Source organism: Geotrypetes seraphini, chromosome 2 (genome assembly GCF_902459505.1).
Source record: "Geotrypetes seraphini chromosome 2, aGeoSer1.1, whole genome shotgun sequence".
NCBI classification, from domain to species: Eukaryota; Metazoa; Chordata; class Amphibia; order Gymnophiona; family Dermophiidae; genus Geotrypetes; species Geotrypetes seraphini.
In genome coordinates this window covers 393086097-393103579 of record NC_047085.1, presented here as the reverse complement: position 1 = coordinate 393103579, position 17483 = coordinate 393086097, and the positions used below count along the sequence as shown (strand labels likewise).

Here is a 17483-nt window from a genome sequence, read left to right as displayed (position 1 = left end):
CTGAACAATTGACAGAAAACTAAATGTAGCCAGTCTTCCAATAAGTTCAAGTTTCAAGTTTATTAAAATTTGATTAATCAATTTACGTAAAATTCTAAGCGATGTACAACTAAAACATGGAAAGGGACAAAGACACTAATAGACATACTGGAACACTGGTAAAAAGGGAGAACTACAATATTTTTAAGTTTCAAGTTTATTAGTTATTTGATTAATCGCCTATCACAATTACTAAGCGATGTACAAATAATAACATAAATTTTTAAAATATACAAAAAATACAAGGTAAACAAAAACAACAATATAAAAATCATTAAAACTGACAAATTAAAACAAGGTAATTAAAACTATTACAAGGAAACAATGGGGTAGAAGGGAAAGAAACATAAAAAAGGATAGAACATGGAGGGGGAAGAAAAAATTTAATGGTCAAAGCCAAAAACAGGGCGATACTAAAAATTTGAGGGTAAGTCAAAATTAAACTCAAATGCATCTTTGAAAAGAAAATTTTTAAGGGATCCTTTAAATTTATCAAGACTTTTTTCCTCCCTTAAGTAAGCTGGCAGTGAATTTCATGGAGTGGTGCTGTTACTGAAAATATGGTGTTACGACGCATGTTAATAACCTTTAATGAGGGGGCAATAATAGATTTTGAGCAGCGGATCTAAGTGAACGAGCTGGTGTGTGGGGTATAAGCATTAGGATGAATCCAACCAAAACCTAGGAAAAGGAGAAAGCACAATTTATTACTTCAGGGAGTAAAAAGGGGTGCCTGAAACGCTTCTTCAGTAAGGTTACCTTCAGCACACTTATCCATATCCTCCGAGGACTGCAGCCAAAGTGGAACCCGTGTCTCACTGCCTGCACAGGGGAATGGCATGCCGCTTCCAGCCTGCACCGAATTCTGCCGCATCACTCCACTTGCCTGTTTTAAGATAAGAACAGGGCAAAGATTCTGGTGAGACAGTGAACCAATGTCAGGAAAAAAGTGGAAGAATCCACTTTATGAGGTGATCTGGTGCTAACCTCAAGAAAAGAAACGCCTAAGTGTGGAAAAATACAGAGTAAGTAGCAGTTAATGTCAAAACTCATCTATGCACATGCAAAGTTTCAAATTTTTGCTTTGGAAAATATTCAGAAATGTAAAAACAAATGGATTTCTCCCTTTGAATATACCTTTTCTACATGCTGTCTGACTTGAGCCTGCACGTTGACTTACCCTGGAAGCTGCCTCTCTGCAGGTCCTGCTTCTGTGGGAACAGGAAGTCACTGTAAAGAGGCAGATTCTGTGGTAGGCTGACGGCAGCAGGCTCATGTTAGTGAGGTGCTGGCAACACAAAGAAAATAGAATTGCAGCACTGTGGAGGTAAGAGGGGGAGAGCCACCAAATTCCTTGAAAGTAGGCCCTGCCAAACCAAGACCAAAACCCACCGGACAATTTGAAGGACTTCAATTTTCTCTACCTTTTCTTATCACTCTCATAAAAAGGGCAACATGCTCAAGAGACAAATCAGTCTACCATATCGTTCATCTCTATGACTTCAATAGTACTGCCCTCTCACATATCAAAGAAAACAGCAAAGCAAATGGTCTGCAATATCCAATATGGAAGATACACAAAAAGCAGACCTTACTGAGAAGATGTTCCCAGGCTGAGGTGTTCTGACCAGTTTTGGCGGAAGTTGAATTGATCACCGACTGGTATTTATTGCCCTTGATATAGCTGGCCAGAAGGTCAGGCAATGATGTATTACACCTGGGAACTTTTAAAACAAACAATGAAGACTTTCTCATTGGGGGTCTGCTTTTTATGTATCTCTCACATATCAAAGTCAAAATAAATCTCATTTGGTAGGCAACGATATGAGAAAATGCATTAAGCCACAGCTATTACCCTTCTGACTGAGGTAGGGTCAAACAGAGATGGTGAGTCTGTGACTGTGGTCAGTGGGAAGAAATGATTGTTTTGTGGAAACATTGAAATTTCATTTTGACGGTACAGTCTGTGGTCCCGCAGTTTCAATACCCATTCCTCAAAGAGTTCCTGAGATTTCACCTAAAGAAAGCATTGTAAAATTAGACACCAAAAAATGTTCAAAATTACTCAAGCTTTAATTCAGAGACTGTGTAAAAACACCTAAGGTACATAAAAGGAATTCTGGTCAAAGGAATAAGCTGAAATTATCAATAGCTATATGGGAAAGTCAATTGACTAATCCAGAAATAAATAAAAATTAGAAGGAAATGTTAATGTTATTTAAGTATTATCCCTTTGTTTTACTTTTGGCAAAATCAGTGCACATCAGAAACATTAGATGTTTCTCAGTCCTCTTCAATTTGTATTTCTGTTTTGAGAGTATTATTTTCTCTGTCCAGTTTTCTGTACTTTGTTCCACAAATAAATTCTCTCTTGAAATAAATTAACAGCAAGTTAAGTGGAAGAGTAGCCTAGTAATTAGGACACAGAGAACCAGAGAATTCAGAATTTGAATCCTACTTCTTTCAAGGACACTCCTTGTGATCTTTCAAAGGTCACGTCATCCTCCATTGCCTAGGTGAAAATAGATTGTAAGGCCTCTGAGACAGGGAAATACCTACTGAAACTGAATATAAAAAAACTCTTATATTTATCAAATCACCTTTATGAAACCACCTACGGATTATCTTATCTTGCAGCAACACCCCTTCCAACGCAAATACCGTTTCATTCCTTTCTTCAGGGTCAAGGTGTGAATAGTAATCAATGATAACGGGGCTTTTTTCTCCTCAGCTGCATATTATAAGGCTGCTGTGTTTATTTTAAAATAAACTCATTCAAATTAAAATAAATGTGGCAGCCTTGTAACACACAGCTGAAGAGAAAAAGAGCCTGCTAGCATTGGTTACTATTCACACCTCGACCCTGAAGAAAGGAATGATACGCGATTCATGTCGGAAGGGGCACTGCTGCATGATAAATTAAACTATCATTTTGTGGATTAAGATAGCACTATATCACAAGAAAATGAATGATAATCCAAAATAATCCCTACGAGGATTGATGATGTCTGTAGCCAGTATAGGGTTAGGCTACCTACCAGTGTTCCCGCTAAGCTGCGCTGGCGTGCGCTGGCGCACAAAATATTACATCGCAGCGCACAAGTTTCTCGTCACAGCGCACACACGCGTCGCAAAGGTAAGGGGAGGAATCGGACGTCGGGGTGGGGGTGCGAGGGTTCACGGTCCTCTGTTCTCCCTAGAGTGCGGCTCGTCTAGAGCAGTGGTGCCCAACCTGCTTCCCTTCCCTTCTCACTGCTGCCATCGGGGATCAGGCCGACACCGTGTCTTTGATCTCCCTGCTTCTCTTCCCTGCTGGGCTGACCAACTCTCGTGGCGGCCCGACGTCAATTCTGACGTCTAGAGGACGTTCTGGCTAGCAAATCGCTGCCTGGCTGCCCGGAACGTCCTTTCCGACGTTAGAATTGACGTCGGGCGGCGAGAGTTGATAGGCCCTGTGCAGAAGAGAAGCAGGGAGATTTCGGCCTGTTCCCGATTGCGGCAGCAGCAGCCTATTCCGCGGCGGTGGTGGCATGGGGGAGGTAGGAAGGAAGAAAGAAAGAAAGAAGGTGGGGTGGGGGGGACAGGGAGCCAGAAAAAAAAAGCAAAAAATGGGGCACGGAGGAAGGAAGGAAGAAAGAAAGAAGGGGGGGGGGACAGGGAACCAGAAACAAAGCAAAAAAATGGGGCATAGAATCAGAGAAAGACAGACAGAGAAAGAAAGAAAAAGTTGGGGGAGGGAATGAGGTCTGGAGGAGAGGAAGCATACAGGAGGCTGAAAGAAGGGAAGAAATATTGGATGCACAGTCAGAAGAATAAAGTGCAACCAGATGAAATTACCAAACAAAGGTAGGAAAATGATTTTATTTTTAATTTAGTGATCAAAATGTGTCTGAATTTATATATGCTGTCTATATTTTGCACTATGGCCCCCTTTTACTAAATTGCAATAGTGTTTTTTAGCGCAGGGAGCCTATGAGCGTCGAGAGCAGCGCTGGGCATTTAGCACAGTTCCCTGCGCTAAAAACTGCTATTGTGGTTTAATAAAAAGGATGGGGGGTATATTTGTCTATTTTTGTATGGTTGTTACTGAGGTGACAATGCATAGAGTCATCTGCCTTGACTTCTTTGAAAAAAACCCAGAATAGGAATGATAATTAACATTTTCTCAGCATATAGTGTGCTTTGTGTTTTTTAATTTTATTTTTGGTAGATCATTTTGACTTGGTCATTTTAAAGTAGCTCGCAAGCCCAAAAAGTTTGGGCATCTCTGAGCTAGAGCGTTGAAACTGTGTATTTCTATTTTATCCCCCCTTTTACAAAACTGTGGAGCGTTTTTTAGCGCCAGCCGTGGTGGTAGCAGCTCTGATGCTCAGAATTCTATGAGCGTCAGGGCTGTTACCACCGTGGCTAAAATCCACAGTACAGTTTTGTAAAAGGGGGAGGGGTTAGTTTGTGATGACATATTCCATACTAGGCGAAGGTGTTTTCTGTGTTCTGTGTGTTTGAAAGACATGGTTTTCATTAGCAGTTCCAATACTCTGGATCCTTTCACTATTTTGGTTGTATACAAATGATTGTAGATATGGATTTTTTCTACACCAAATGTTTTTACTCTGATTCTATGTGTTTGAACTGCTTTCTGTATATTTCTCATAATATTCAATAAAATTATTGAACTAAAAAAAAAAAAGACATGGTTTTCTGTTAGGATTGACAATGTAGGATTGATCTGTGCTGGTCTGGCTTGTTTAGTTTTACAATGGGTGTATTGATGTACTGCTCACTGCAATATGTAAGATGCTGCCTTTTCCTAGGTACTCATGTGTGACGTGTGGTTTGTTACTAAAAATCATGTTTTTCTTACAGATGGGGGGGGGGGGTGCCAAAAAATGATGGGCCCCGGATGTTACATATGCTAGGTACGCCACTGTATGTAAAGATACCAGAAAGCTGGCGTAGCAAAAACTTCTAAGTTTTGAGTATTTAACCCTCCCACAATCTCACGGGCACTCGTTTCAAGTTTATTGAGATTTTGATTTAAACGCAATATCAAATATTTTCAATGCGTATAACAAAAATAAATTTGGGGAAATAAATAAAACCATTTGAACCAGTGTTCCCGCTAAGCTGCGCTGGCGTGCGCTGGCGCACAAAATATTACATCGCAGCGCACACGTTTCTCGTCACAGCACACGATCGGAAGAGGCGTACGGCAGATGGCAGGGCGGCGAGAGGAGAATCGGGAGAGTTGGCTCATAACTTGCTGGCGCCCGATATTTTTGGCTCACGGTGAAAAAAGTTTGCTCACAACACCCGCCCGCTTAGAGGGAGCACTGCTACCTACCCTATTGGCAATCTGAAGATCCTCTAGAAAACAATTAAGTGTCAGTTGTATCGAGTGTTACATGCCTTACCTATATCGCTGTGGCATTGACTACTTGATTGGGCTTATTTATGAATTTAGCAAGGGTACATGAAAATTCTGGGTTAGGGAGAAGAGTGGGAAGGTCCCTTCATTTATAACACTGGTCAAGCAGCTGTCCCAAGCAGGTGAGTGGGGGTTGGGGAATAAAACTACTTATATTCCCAGATTGTACAACACATTAGAAGATGAACATGTGAAGGATCCCCTTATGTTGAATGTTTTTCCCATACGAGTGTCCATGGGATACTTTGAGATGCGCTCGCACAGTTTGCAGCTTGGTGTATATCATTCAATGCTAAAAGAGCAAAGAAGGATGTTACATTGGTGAAACAGCAAAACAAAACAAAAAAAAACCCACCAACAAAACTTGCAGTAAAAAACAGCAAAATCAAACAAAAACAATCCTGCAAGAAAATGTACAGGGTACAGGAGTTTATTAAGAACACAAAAACACCAAATGTGAAAATATCGTGGTCTCAATATTCCAATCTGATTTACAAACCTCAGCACGTTGTACAGGAGCAGTTTATGCTTGTTCACCATCGATTTTGCTTATCGTATTTAATCTGGTTTTCTGATATTCTGTGAACCATCAGTAGGGACCCCTGAGGAAGAAGGGTTCCTTTGAAACACAGACCGTGGTCGGGTCCGGTCCACAGGAATATCGAGATGAATTGTTTTAGTTATTTTTATGCAATTTACGCAGTTTGTTTTCACATTTGGTGTTTTTGTGTTCTTAATAAACTCCTGTACCCTGTACATTTTCTTGCAGGATTGTTTTTGTTTACATTGGTGAAACAGGCCAGATGCTAAAAACTAGAATCAACTTACACAGATATCATATCACCACTGTCAGCCAACACTTTGGAAAACTGACCACCCGTCAATGATTTTATGGTGACAATACTAAAAGGAAATTTTAAGACAATCCAAGAATGTAGGACTTTTGACGTTAAAATGATGTAATATTTCGACACCTACCAGACAGCACTTAACAACAATATGGGCTTGCTTTCACATTAAAAAGAAATTTAAAACTGTTTTGTCACCTCTCTTGTCTTCTGCTTACCCACCCACCCACCCCTCCCTCTTCCTGTGAAGCTATCACTGAAATGCTTTCATGTTTTCCTTATATATATTGATATTTGTCAACTTTTGCTTATTTCTGATCTGAAGAAGGGTTACCTTTGAAAGCTCATCATAAAATGCATTGAGTTAGTCCAATCAAAAAGTTATTACCTTATCACCTTATTTCCTTTATTTTTTTGTTTTATTTCTATATATTACCTTGAAAAGTGGACTAACACAGATACCACACCATTTCACTCAATTACTTTGCCTGAAACTCTCATAGAAAATATTTTGACACCTGACCCTGCACCATCAGTGTTAAATATAAAGTGTATTCTGCATTCACAGAAGCCTCTCGCATGCAGCAATGGGTGCAGAGCAGAACCAAGGCATTTCCACATAAAATTCACTGTACCAAAAAAAAGTCCGATTCTGGTTTCTTCTCAGCAACAGCAACAACATTCCTCTTCTGGAGCAGTTATATTGTAAATGCAAAACCCTATAAAAATCACTCAGGACCCACAGAACAAATCTACCATTACATAACAGTATCAAGGACCTTTCTAGAACAGGAAGCATTGTAAATATTGCAGCGAGCTCTAGAACATTACACATACCTACTCGGAAAATTGAACAAGCTGGATTATTACAGATCCTTGCCGACTCTAAAGGCCAACAAAATTCCTGGCCTCAGTCACACATGCAGAACACAAAATAGAACCTCTCCAAATACAGGATAAATGACCACAAACTAAAAGTAGAAATATGTAGGCAAATTAACCTGAAACCCCCAAATCTGCATTCAACACAAAGAAACAGAAAGAGATGCATTTCCTAAACATAGCAATGTAACTCCCCAAACCAACATATTCCAATCACTAAAATGAAAAAGAACATTTTTCTACCTTTGATGATTTTATTTTTCTTGTGATACTAGTCTCAGTCTCTGTTTCTTCTTTCCTCTATCCTCTTTGGTCTCTGTCCAGGGCTTCCTTGTTGTTTATTTTCTCTCCTCCTATCTTCTTCATTTCCTTCCATACATGTGTCTCTAAACTGGTCTTTCACGCTTAGCTTTCTAACATTTATTCTTCTGCCTCGCAATCCACTCACACATCATCCCTCAGAGCTCAAGTGCACACTTGGCATCTTTCATTTATAAAAGGAGACAAACCTGCTGCGCAACCTCTTCTGCAGAAAGGGGCAGGACTAGGGTTACCATATTTTTGACCTGAAAAAGAGAGGACAGATGACCCTACCCCCACCTCACTCCTGGATCCATCCTGGTCCAGCCCCCCAAAGCTAGTTTGACAGGGCTGGTTTACAAGGAATCCGGTGTCTCTCCCCCGCTTACCTCCACAGCAGCTCAGCGATGTGAGCTTGCTGACAACCTACCTTGGAAGCCGCCTCTCTGCAGGTCCCGCCTCTATGGGAACAGGAAGTCACTGTAGAGAGGCAGATTCTGGGATAGGCTGACGGCAGCAGGCTCATGTTACTGAGGTGCTGGCAGCCCGAAGAAAATAGAATTGCAGTACTATGGAGGTAAGAGGGGGAGAGCCACCGGATTCCTTGTAAGTCGGCCCTGCCAAACCCAGACCAAAACCCGTTCGGACGCCCAGACAGTCCCCGGGTTTTCCAGACGTATGGTAATTCAGTGCTGGACAGGTGGACATTGAGCATGTACAGGCTCCAAGGCCCCATGCTGTTTTCTTTCTGCTACTATTACTACTATTATTTCTACAGCGCTACCAGACGCACGCAGCACTGCACAGTCACAAAGAATAAGAAAACAGTCCCTGCTTGAAAGAGCTTACAATCTAAACAGGCAAGACAGACAGACAGGATGTCATGGATAGTCATGGGGAACGCTCAATCAGCAGGCTGGGTTGAAGGGCAGAGGAATAGGGTTAAGAATTGAAAGCTATATCAAAAAGGTAGGTTTTAAGTCTGTTTTTAAACAAGGGAAGGGAAGAGGCTTGATGGACAAACTTAGGTAATTTATTCCAGGCATAGGGGCAGTTAGATGAAAGGAACGAAGTCTGGAATTGGCAGTAGAGAAGAAGGGTAACACTTAGAGTAGAAATTCTATGAAAATTTGGGATCCTACCATCAGGTGACATGTAGCTTTTTTGCAGGCTCACTCAATGATAGTTATTCCCCTTCCCGAAAGGGGCAACAAGTCCACACTTATTGATAGCATCTTACCCAAAGGGATATATGGGACCAAACGGTTCACAAGATACCGTGGTTCAATTCTTGACTTGGCCTTAAAAACAAACATCCAAACTTTTAAACAGTTGCTATACTCCAAAATCCAGCAGACACATGATGTGGTATAAAGGGTTGGAGAAGCTATCCTGTAAGACACGGGGACAGGCTGAAAAATGAAAAGGCAATGAAAGGAGATTCTGAATGCAGCTGTCCAGGCTCAAGGTAGATGCCTTTATGCAGAGTAGGTGAGCTTGTGAACTCTTTTCCAGTTGTAGTACAGGATTTCAAATTTGACTGGGCAGTGGGCTTAATTTAAATGAAAAAAATCCATATAAACTTTTCATGCATTAACAGCATGTTCTACATTCTTGAAACTTATTTTATATTTAGTATTAGTGCTTTTCATAAATTGCCTAAGTTTTATTTTTAAGGAAACAAATGAACCCCCTCCCCCAACACACACACAAGTTAAACACACCTGGTTGTTGTTTTTTGCATGGAACATGTCATCATAACTTGGCTGAGTGGAAAATTCTGGACTGCATAGGGTTAATATTTTTATGGGACAGGTGGGGTGGGGGAGGGGGGTTAGAGCCCTGAAGAATGGAAGATGGGGAAAGCTGATTGGTGCATAATACGCTTAAGGTACCAATAAAAATTTGACGGGAGCCAGGGATTAATCAGGGTGTTTTGGCAGGATAACTTTTAGGCCTGGATGAACAAAACTCACCATGCATTTAATGATCGTCACTAAACAAGTTTTAACTGGTTTAGCATCAAAGTATTTCAGCTATTGATGCACAAAATGACAAATCGTAGTCTTTTCTGTAGTTTGTATTTGCGGGAGCCAGTCAGGAAGCAGTGTCAAAGTGTGCTCCTGCTCGGCGCTGCTCAGTGGCTGAAGAAACCAGAATTCGCGGCAGCCACCGTCCGGGTTAGCAGCGGGGCAGGAGCGTGGAAAGCTCGCTCCTGCCCGCTGCACCTCTGGACCACCAAGGATTGGCAGAGGAGGTACGACAAACAGGGCAGGGAGGGGGGACAGTATGTAGAGCCTGGGAGGGAGGGGGATAAGTGCAGAGCCTGTCAGAGGAGGGAGGGAACGAAGGAAGGGAGCTGGGTGCAGGGCCTGAAAGGGCAGGACACTTGAATATTAAGCCGCCCGACTTATATTCGAGTCAACCATTTTTCCTCCATTTGGGGAAGAAAATGGGGTCAACTTATATTCGGATCGACTTATATTCAAAGTTTTTAGATACCACAGGGCATAAAAAGGCACACCTAGAATGTGACCATCTAAATACGTGCTTTTTCTCATATGTTATGGCAAATGCACTTCTGAGCTGCATTTGATTATTTTTAGATTATTTACACCACCCATGTTTTGTATATGCAACATTTGGCTCTTTCGTGATGTGAAGAAAAAAAGTCTTACAACCTGATTGATCACTTTTCCCAAAAGGGACAGAACAGAAAACAAACCCCTTAATAAAATCAGACACCTTCATTCTTCTTTCTTATTTAATTAACAGTCGTTTTCAGTCTGCATTGTAAAAGCCAAATTATTTAACCAGAAATTAGCTTGAAAACAAATTCCTAATCACCACCCACTTACGGGGGGGGGGGGGGGGGGTGACGTTTAGATTAGTTATTTTCACTAAACAGCAGGGGATACATTTGTACATGCAGAGCTATAATTTGCACCATTGTGGAACATTTTTTGAAATACAAGCTAATAGCCTTGTAAACTCAAGTGGGAAGTATACTGGTAATCTGATATTTCAGTGTTAGTGGGAGCAGCAAACAAATTGTGAATTTTGAGGGCTCTGGCTACTGCTTTAAAAAGGCAGGCATGAATATTATTTATTTACCAAGCTTCTGTTGCCTACTCAGCATTATTGATCTGGCTTGAAAGAAAGGGGGGGGGGGAAGATGAAATTTAATGTGGACAAATGCAAAGTGATGCACAATAGAAAGAATAAGGTCCACCTTAGGGGTCTGCACAAAAGAAAAAGATCTAGGTGTTATCATAAGATGTGTTATTCTGTAATTGCTGGAACTTTCTGTCCAATGTACAGTGGCAGCCAAAAAAGCAAACAGGATGTTAGGAATTATTAGAATAGGGATGGCAAATAAGACTAAGACTATTATAATGCCTCTGTATTGCTCCATGGTGTGACCTCACTGAGCATTGCGTTCAATTCTGGTCACCATATCTCAAAAAAAGATATAGCAGAATTGGAAAAGGTTCAAAGAAGAACGACCAAGATGATAAAGAGGATGGAACGCTTCTCATATGAAAAAAGACTAAAGAAGTTAAAGGCTCTTCAGCTTAAGAACATAAGAATAGCCTTACTGGGTCAGAACAATGGTCCATCAATCCCAGTAGCCCGTTCTCATGGTGGCCAAACCAGGTCCCTAGTACCTGGTCAAAACCCAAGGAGTAGCAACAACAGACTATGGACTTTTCCCTACATGAAATTGTCCAGACCCTTCTTAAAACCAGCTACACTATCAGCTCTTACCATGACCTCTGGCAATGTGTTCCAGAGCTTAACTATTCTCTGAGTGAAAAAATATTTCCTCCTATTGGTTTTAAAAGTATTTCCTGTAACGTCATCGAGTTGGAAAAGAGTTGGAGGCGAGTGGATACAATTGAGGTTTATAAAATCCTGAGTGGTGTAGAATGGGTAAAGTAAATTGATTTTTTTACTCCACCCCAAATTACAAAGACTAGAGAACACTAAATGACGTTACAGGGAAATACTTTTAAAACCAACAGGAAGAAATATTTTTTCACTCAAAGAATAATTAAGCTCTGGAACTTGTTGACAGAGGATGTGGTAACAGCAGTTAACATAGATGGGTTTAAAAAAAGGTTTGAACAAGTTCAAGTTTATTAATTTTAATATACCGACCATCGACAAGCACCTGGCCGGTTTACAATGTTAAAAATAAAAGGTTAAAATAAATTATTATAAGGGGAGGGGAAATGTGAACATTAAATGGACAAATTACAAATACGAACATGAGCTTGAGGGTGATGGGGGAAGGGAAAGTTAATAATTACATCATTAAAAAACAAATTAAAAAGAGAGGAAGAGAGGAGGAGGATATAACATCAGGAAAGGGGATCGCTTCTTAAAAGCGGTTCATATTTAGTTTGCTAGCTGTTGGAGAAAAAAATATTTAAATGTTATGGTATGTGTCTTGGAATAAAAACATTTTTAGTTTAATCTTGAATTTGTTGAATGAATTTTCAAGACAGAGTTGAGGTGGCATGGCATTCCATAAAGTTGGAGCTACAACGGAAAAATTAGGTTTTCTAGTGTAATAGAATTCTTTAATGGAAGGTATGGTCAGTAAATTCTGCTCAGATTTAAGAGTCTGGGAAGGGCAAAAAGGGATGATGAGTTTATCGAGAAAAGATGGGAGACACGAAAGTTTGATTTTGTAGACCAGCATTAAAGTTTTATAGGTGATACGGTGGGTAATGGGTAGCCAGTGAGCTTATCCTGGAGGAAAAATTCATAACATGCTATTGAGACAGGCATGGGGGAAGCCACTGCCTGCGTTGGGATTGGTCACATGGAATGTTGCTACTATTTAGGTTTCTCATAGAAAACGGTCTTAATAAAATCATTACCCACACATAAGAACCAAAATGAACAAGAAAAAAAGAGAGGTAAATCTACAAATCAATTCCTAGGATGCCCTTTTCCTCCTTTAATTCTAATTCTTCTTCTTTTTATTAGTTTGGTTTATGTTTATATCAGCATTGATTGCAATATTGACATAAATAATAGACAAATAATAATACAAAAAAGGAATTAAATTTGTAGATTTACCCCTCTTTTTTTTTTTGACTATTTAGGTTTCTGCCAGGTACTTGAGACCTGGATTGGCCATTGTGGAAACATGTTATTGGTTTGGTTCCAGAAGGGCTCTTACCTTTTGCACTATTACACTCGAGCATTGGATCAGTTTGGTCTTCTCTTCTCCCTCGGTATTCACGGGGGATAGGAGCAGAGCCGGACTGTGAATTGAGAAAACTACGAATATCTTCTCGTCTGGCTCTGACCCACCCCCGCCTTCCCCCAGGCATCCTGGCCTTACCTGGTGGTCTAGCAGGCTTTCGGGGCAGGAGTGATCTTCCTACGCTCCTGCCCCGTGCAGATCGCCAATAGGAAATGACTGCCGTGAGTTCCCGTAGTCTCCCTGGTTGATGTATACAGTTCCATCCCCACTTCTTCATTAACTGGGCTAGATGGACCTTTTGCCTGACCCAGTATGGCTATTCTTATGTTCTTGTGTAATTCTTAGAGATTTTTTATTATTATTAAACTTCTGAACATCCCAGTTGAACTGGGTATAGGAAGAAAATCAATCAGGTTGAACTAAATTATGGCAAGTACTCATGGCCAATGCATACAGGGCTCTATTGAAATGCACCAAAAGACAGTTAGAAGTTGTTCACAGTTCCATTACACATTTCTACTAGCTTGTCAGACTTATGATCACCCCATATAAAGTGTATATTCTGCCTTTAATTGATCTAGAGTATAATCGATATCTCCCAAGTGATATACCATTGAGGAAAATAACAAAACATACTGTATATTGGAATGATTTGTACTGGTGAGGACCTAAAGAAAAAAAATGTTTTAATATTCTTTTCATATTGAGAAAAGGAGATTTTTACACCTTGAAGAATTAGAAACATAGAAACATAGAAAGATGACGGCAGAAAAGGGCTACAGCCCATCAAGTCTGCCCACTCTTCTGACCCACCCCATCAAGTCTGAGTGCTAATGACCCAGATCCTTAGCTCGACCCCCATAGGGATCCCACGTGGATGTCCCATTTATTCTTAAAGTCTAGCACGCTGGTGGCCTTGACCACCTGCACCGGAAGTTTGTTCCAGTGATCTACAACCCTTTCTGTGAAGAAATACTTCCTGGTGTCACCATTAAATTTCCCTCCTCTGAGTTTGAGCGGGTGCCCCCTTGTGACCGAGGGTCCCCTGGGGAAGAATATATCGCTTTCCGCCTCGACACGACCTGTGATGTACTTAAATGTCTCAATCATGTCTCCCCTTTCTCTACGCTCCTCAAGAGTGTATAGCTGTAGTTTGCCCAGTCTTTCTTCGTATGAGAGACTCTTGAGTCCGGAGACCATTCTAGTGGCCATTCGCTGGACAGATTCAGCTCGAAGCACATCTTTTTGGTAGTGTGGTCTCCAAAATTCTGTATACAATTCAAAATTCTGCAAAATTCTTCAGAAATTTTGTTGTACAAAGGCTTAGCTCCTTCATGCCCCTTCCCCTCAATATTTCCCCTTCTCATGCTTGACTCTCTCCAGTTCAATTTAAATCCTTTCACTTCAGCAGGTTAAACCCCTCAGCTTTCTCTTTCTTCCCTTTAGCTCTCTCCCCCACCCCTACTCTTCTCTGCTCCATTCTTCCACTAAGCCTTTTCTGTCCCCAAGGACTTTCCCCTCCAGTACATATTAAATAAGAACAGGAAGTTGCATCAGAAAGGGTGGGAAGGATCAGAGGGAAAGGCCTGGTGCAATCCAGAGGAAGCCTTTGAGTAAGGCTTGTGCTGATGAAAAGGGATTCTTGGCTGGTCCAGATGTGTGGCACCAAGATTTTTGGATTTGCACTGTACGATTTGGAACTGATGCATGACTGCATTTAGTTACTGTGTTCCTTCTTTTTAAAATGTGTTGCCTCTATACTTGGAAATGAATATGGTCATACTTTAGAGCAGGCCTCAAAACTTTCTTATTCACACAGGCTTTTGAACACTACTACTTGAGTACATGGAACCAAAATTACTATGATTTTTTTTCTGAGTAGTGGGGTGTGGGGAGTGTTGGGGGCTTAAGCTGTTGATATCTTTACACATGACTTTTTTTTATTTTTTTAAAGTATTTCTAAATTTACACAAAATACACAAGGAAAGTAATATCCTGGACCAGAAATATAACTACGGGCATCTAATACGTACTAAAAGGAAATGTCAAGGGGTGGGGTAGGCAAGTAAAAGAAAAATTAATTAAGGGATTTCCATAACAGACACCTATCTAAAGAGAGATTTAACATGTCACCCAACAGGATACATAACTTAATCCTTGCAAGATCTACTGTACTTCACTGTGACTGAAGTTACTGAGTGATCTTTTAAGCATCAAGAAATGCCCCTCAACTGTTCTAGGACAAAACACATAACACCCAAGTACTTTTATCAAACATTTGCAAGGAAAACCCAATATGAATGATGAACCAAAATCACAACTCCAGCATGTTCCCAATTACACTTTATACTACTCCTGAGTAACTTTAGTAACATAAGAACATAAGCATTGCCTCTGCCGGGTCAGACCAGGGGTCCATCGTGCCCAGCAGTCCGCTCCCGCAGCGGCCCTCCAGGTCCATGACCTGAAAGTGTTCCCTACCTAACCTAAAATGTCCATACCCTATTCACTCAATGTCCTGTAAGGTAAACCTCTATCTGTACCCTGTTATCCCCTTCGCTTCCAGGAAGTCATCCAGTCCCTTTTTGAACCCCAGAATTGTACTCTGTCTTATCACCTCTCCGGGAAGCGCGTTCCAGATGTCTACCACCCGCTGAGTGAAGAAGAACTTCCTTGCATTCGTTAACATCAGGGAAAATTCAAACTCTGTCCCAGTATTTTAATGTGATTAATGCATTAACATTTTAACGCATATTAATCGAATTAAAAAATAACTGTGACTCAAAACCCTCCACCCCCTCCATTGCAGATCCGGCATCTGTACGCTCCCTTTCTTTCCCTCAACCCCTGCAACAGCGCTTTAAATTTTACCTTGCTGGCAGCACAGCAGAGGGAATCCCCAGAGCAAGCCTGTAGGAATTGTTGCCAGCAAGGTAATGTTTAAAGCGCCGTGGTGGGGGATGAGGGAGGGAAAGGGAATGCATAGATACCAGACCTATGGGGGAAAGGAGGAAGAAGCGCTGGGCCCATAGGGGAGGAGGGGAAGGAGAGAGACATGGACCCGTAAGGGAGGAGGGGAGGGAGAGAGACACTGGACCCGCAGGGAGGAGGGGAGGGATAGAGAGACACACTGGACCTGCAGGGGAGGAGGGGAAGGAGAGAGATGTTATACCTGTGAGGAAGTGAGAGAGGTGCTGGATCTGCAAGGGAGGAGGAAGCTGGAGGGAAGGGAGAAAGGTGCTGGACCTGTTGGGGAGGAGGGGGCTGGAGGGAAGGGAGAGAGGTGTCATATTTTCTTTTAAAATATTACATATTAATCATGATTAAATTGCTACTGTACAGCATGATTAATTGTAATTAAAATGTTTAATTTCCCTGCTGCCCTAATAGAAACATTTAGTTCTTACAGAAACACAGGTTTATAGTCATATTGAGGCTTTGCAGGAATGAATACAAAGGTCAGTGGTAAAAGTAAGCCTAAACTTATTCTGAACTTGGCTTCTCCAAATTACAGTCAAATCCAGACCATCTGATGAAGAAAGAGTTGGAACCTGTTGACTTACATCAAGTCCCAATTTATTAACAAACAATCAAAATATATATATTATTTCACTGGGGGAATAAAGTTCTGGAATTTCCAAAATCTCAATCAGAAATTGCTTAAACATATCTCTATGTGTTAGCTACAAAAATCTTAGAAATATTCACAAATTGTAGGTTAAACTGACTGAAATAAGAATATAACAGTTTCCATACTGGATCAGACCAAGGTCCACTTAGTCTAGTATACTGTTTCCAACAGTGGCGAATTCAGGTCTCGTGTCTCAAAACATAGCAAGATTCTATGCTACTTAATCCCAGGGATATTCTTTAAAATGACACAACTAAGGACAATAAGACCGGTCCTAACCTAAGCCAATTTTAGGACAGTAGCACAATCAGTCCCAATACCACACAGACTACTGTAACTAATTATATTTTGGTATTACAGAAAAATAACTCAACTACTTCAAAACACTGCCGCTAAACTAATTTTCAAGAAGAATCAGTATGAGAGGGCAAGCCTACTATTGGAATAATTGCATTGGCTACCGATAAGGAAGCAAATCTAATTCAAGATGGCCTGCTTGGTTCACAAAGCAATCTATGGAGAAAACTCAAATGGACTAATATCTGATATCAAATTCCCACACTCCTTCCTTAAATCACGAACACCAAAGCGCTTCAAAATAACCTTTTTATCACCTCAACAAGATAGGTGGAAGAAGATTTTTGAAGCCTCTAATTTGGACAACCCTCCACTTAATTTGACTTCCGGTAGAAATTAAACACATATCTCTTCTCCCAATAACCATCATCCTACCCATCACCTCATTACTTAAATAACGCAAGAACTGATGTAATATTGTAACTCAAGAATACAATCAAAGTCTTGTAAGCCACATAGATTCCTTATAGAGAATTGCAGGATACAAGACATATGAACATAAAAATTGGCGCTGCTGGGTCAGACCAGTGGTCCATCGTGTCCAGCAGTCCACTCACGTGGCGGCCCCCAGATCAAAGACCAGTGCTCTAAATGAGTCCAGCCTCACCTGCGTACGTTCCAGTTTAGCAGGAACTTGTCTAACATTGTCTTGAATCCCTGGAGGGTGTTTTCCCCTATAACAGTCTCCGGAAGAGCATTCTAGTTTTCTACCACTCTCTGGGTGAAGAAGAACTTCCTTAAGTTTGTACGGAATCTATCCCCTTTCAACATTGTATT

General features: G+C 40.9%; 1 protein-coding gene across 7 annotated transcripts in view; it reads right to left on the bottom strand.

Moving 5' to 3' along the window:
• The window catches only part of OSBPL3 (oxysterol binding protein like 3), a 308853-nt gene that overhangs the window by 129340 nt on the left and 162030 nt on the right, over positions 1 to 17483 (bottom strand). For all 7 annotated transcript variants that reach the window (XM_033930823.1, XM_033930817.1, XM_033930820.1 and 4 more), the window contains 2 exons: positions 1895 to 2056; positions 799 to 925 (listed from right to left, as the gene is read on the bottom strand). In XM_033930823.1, coding sequence (XP_033786714.1) covers positions 799 to 925; positions 1895 to 2056 — 289 coding nt within the window. The remainder of the gene's footprint in view (positions 1 to 798; positions 926 to 1894; positions 2057 to 17483) is intronic.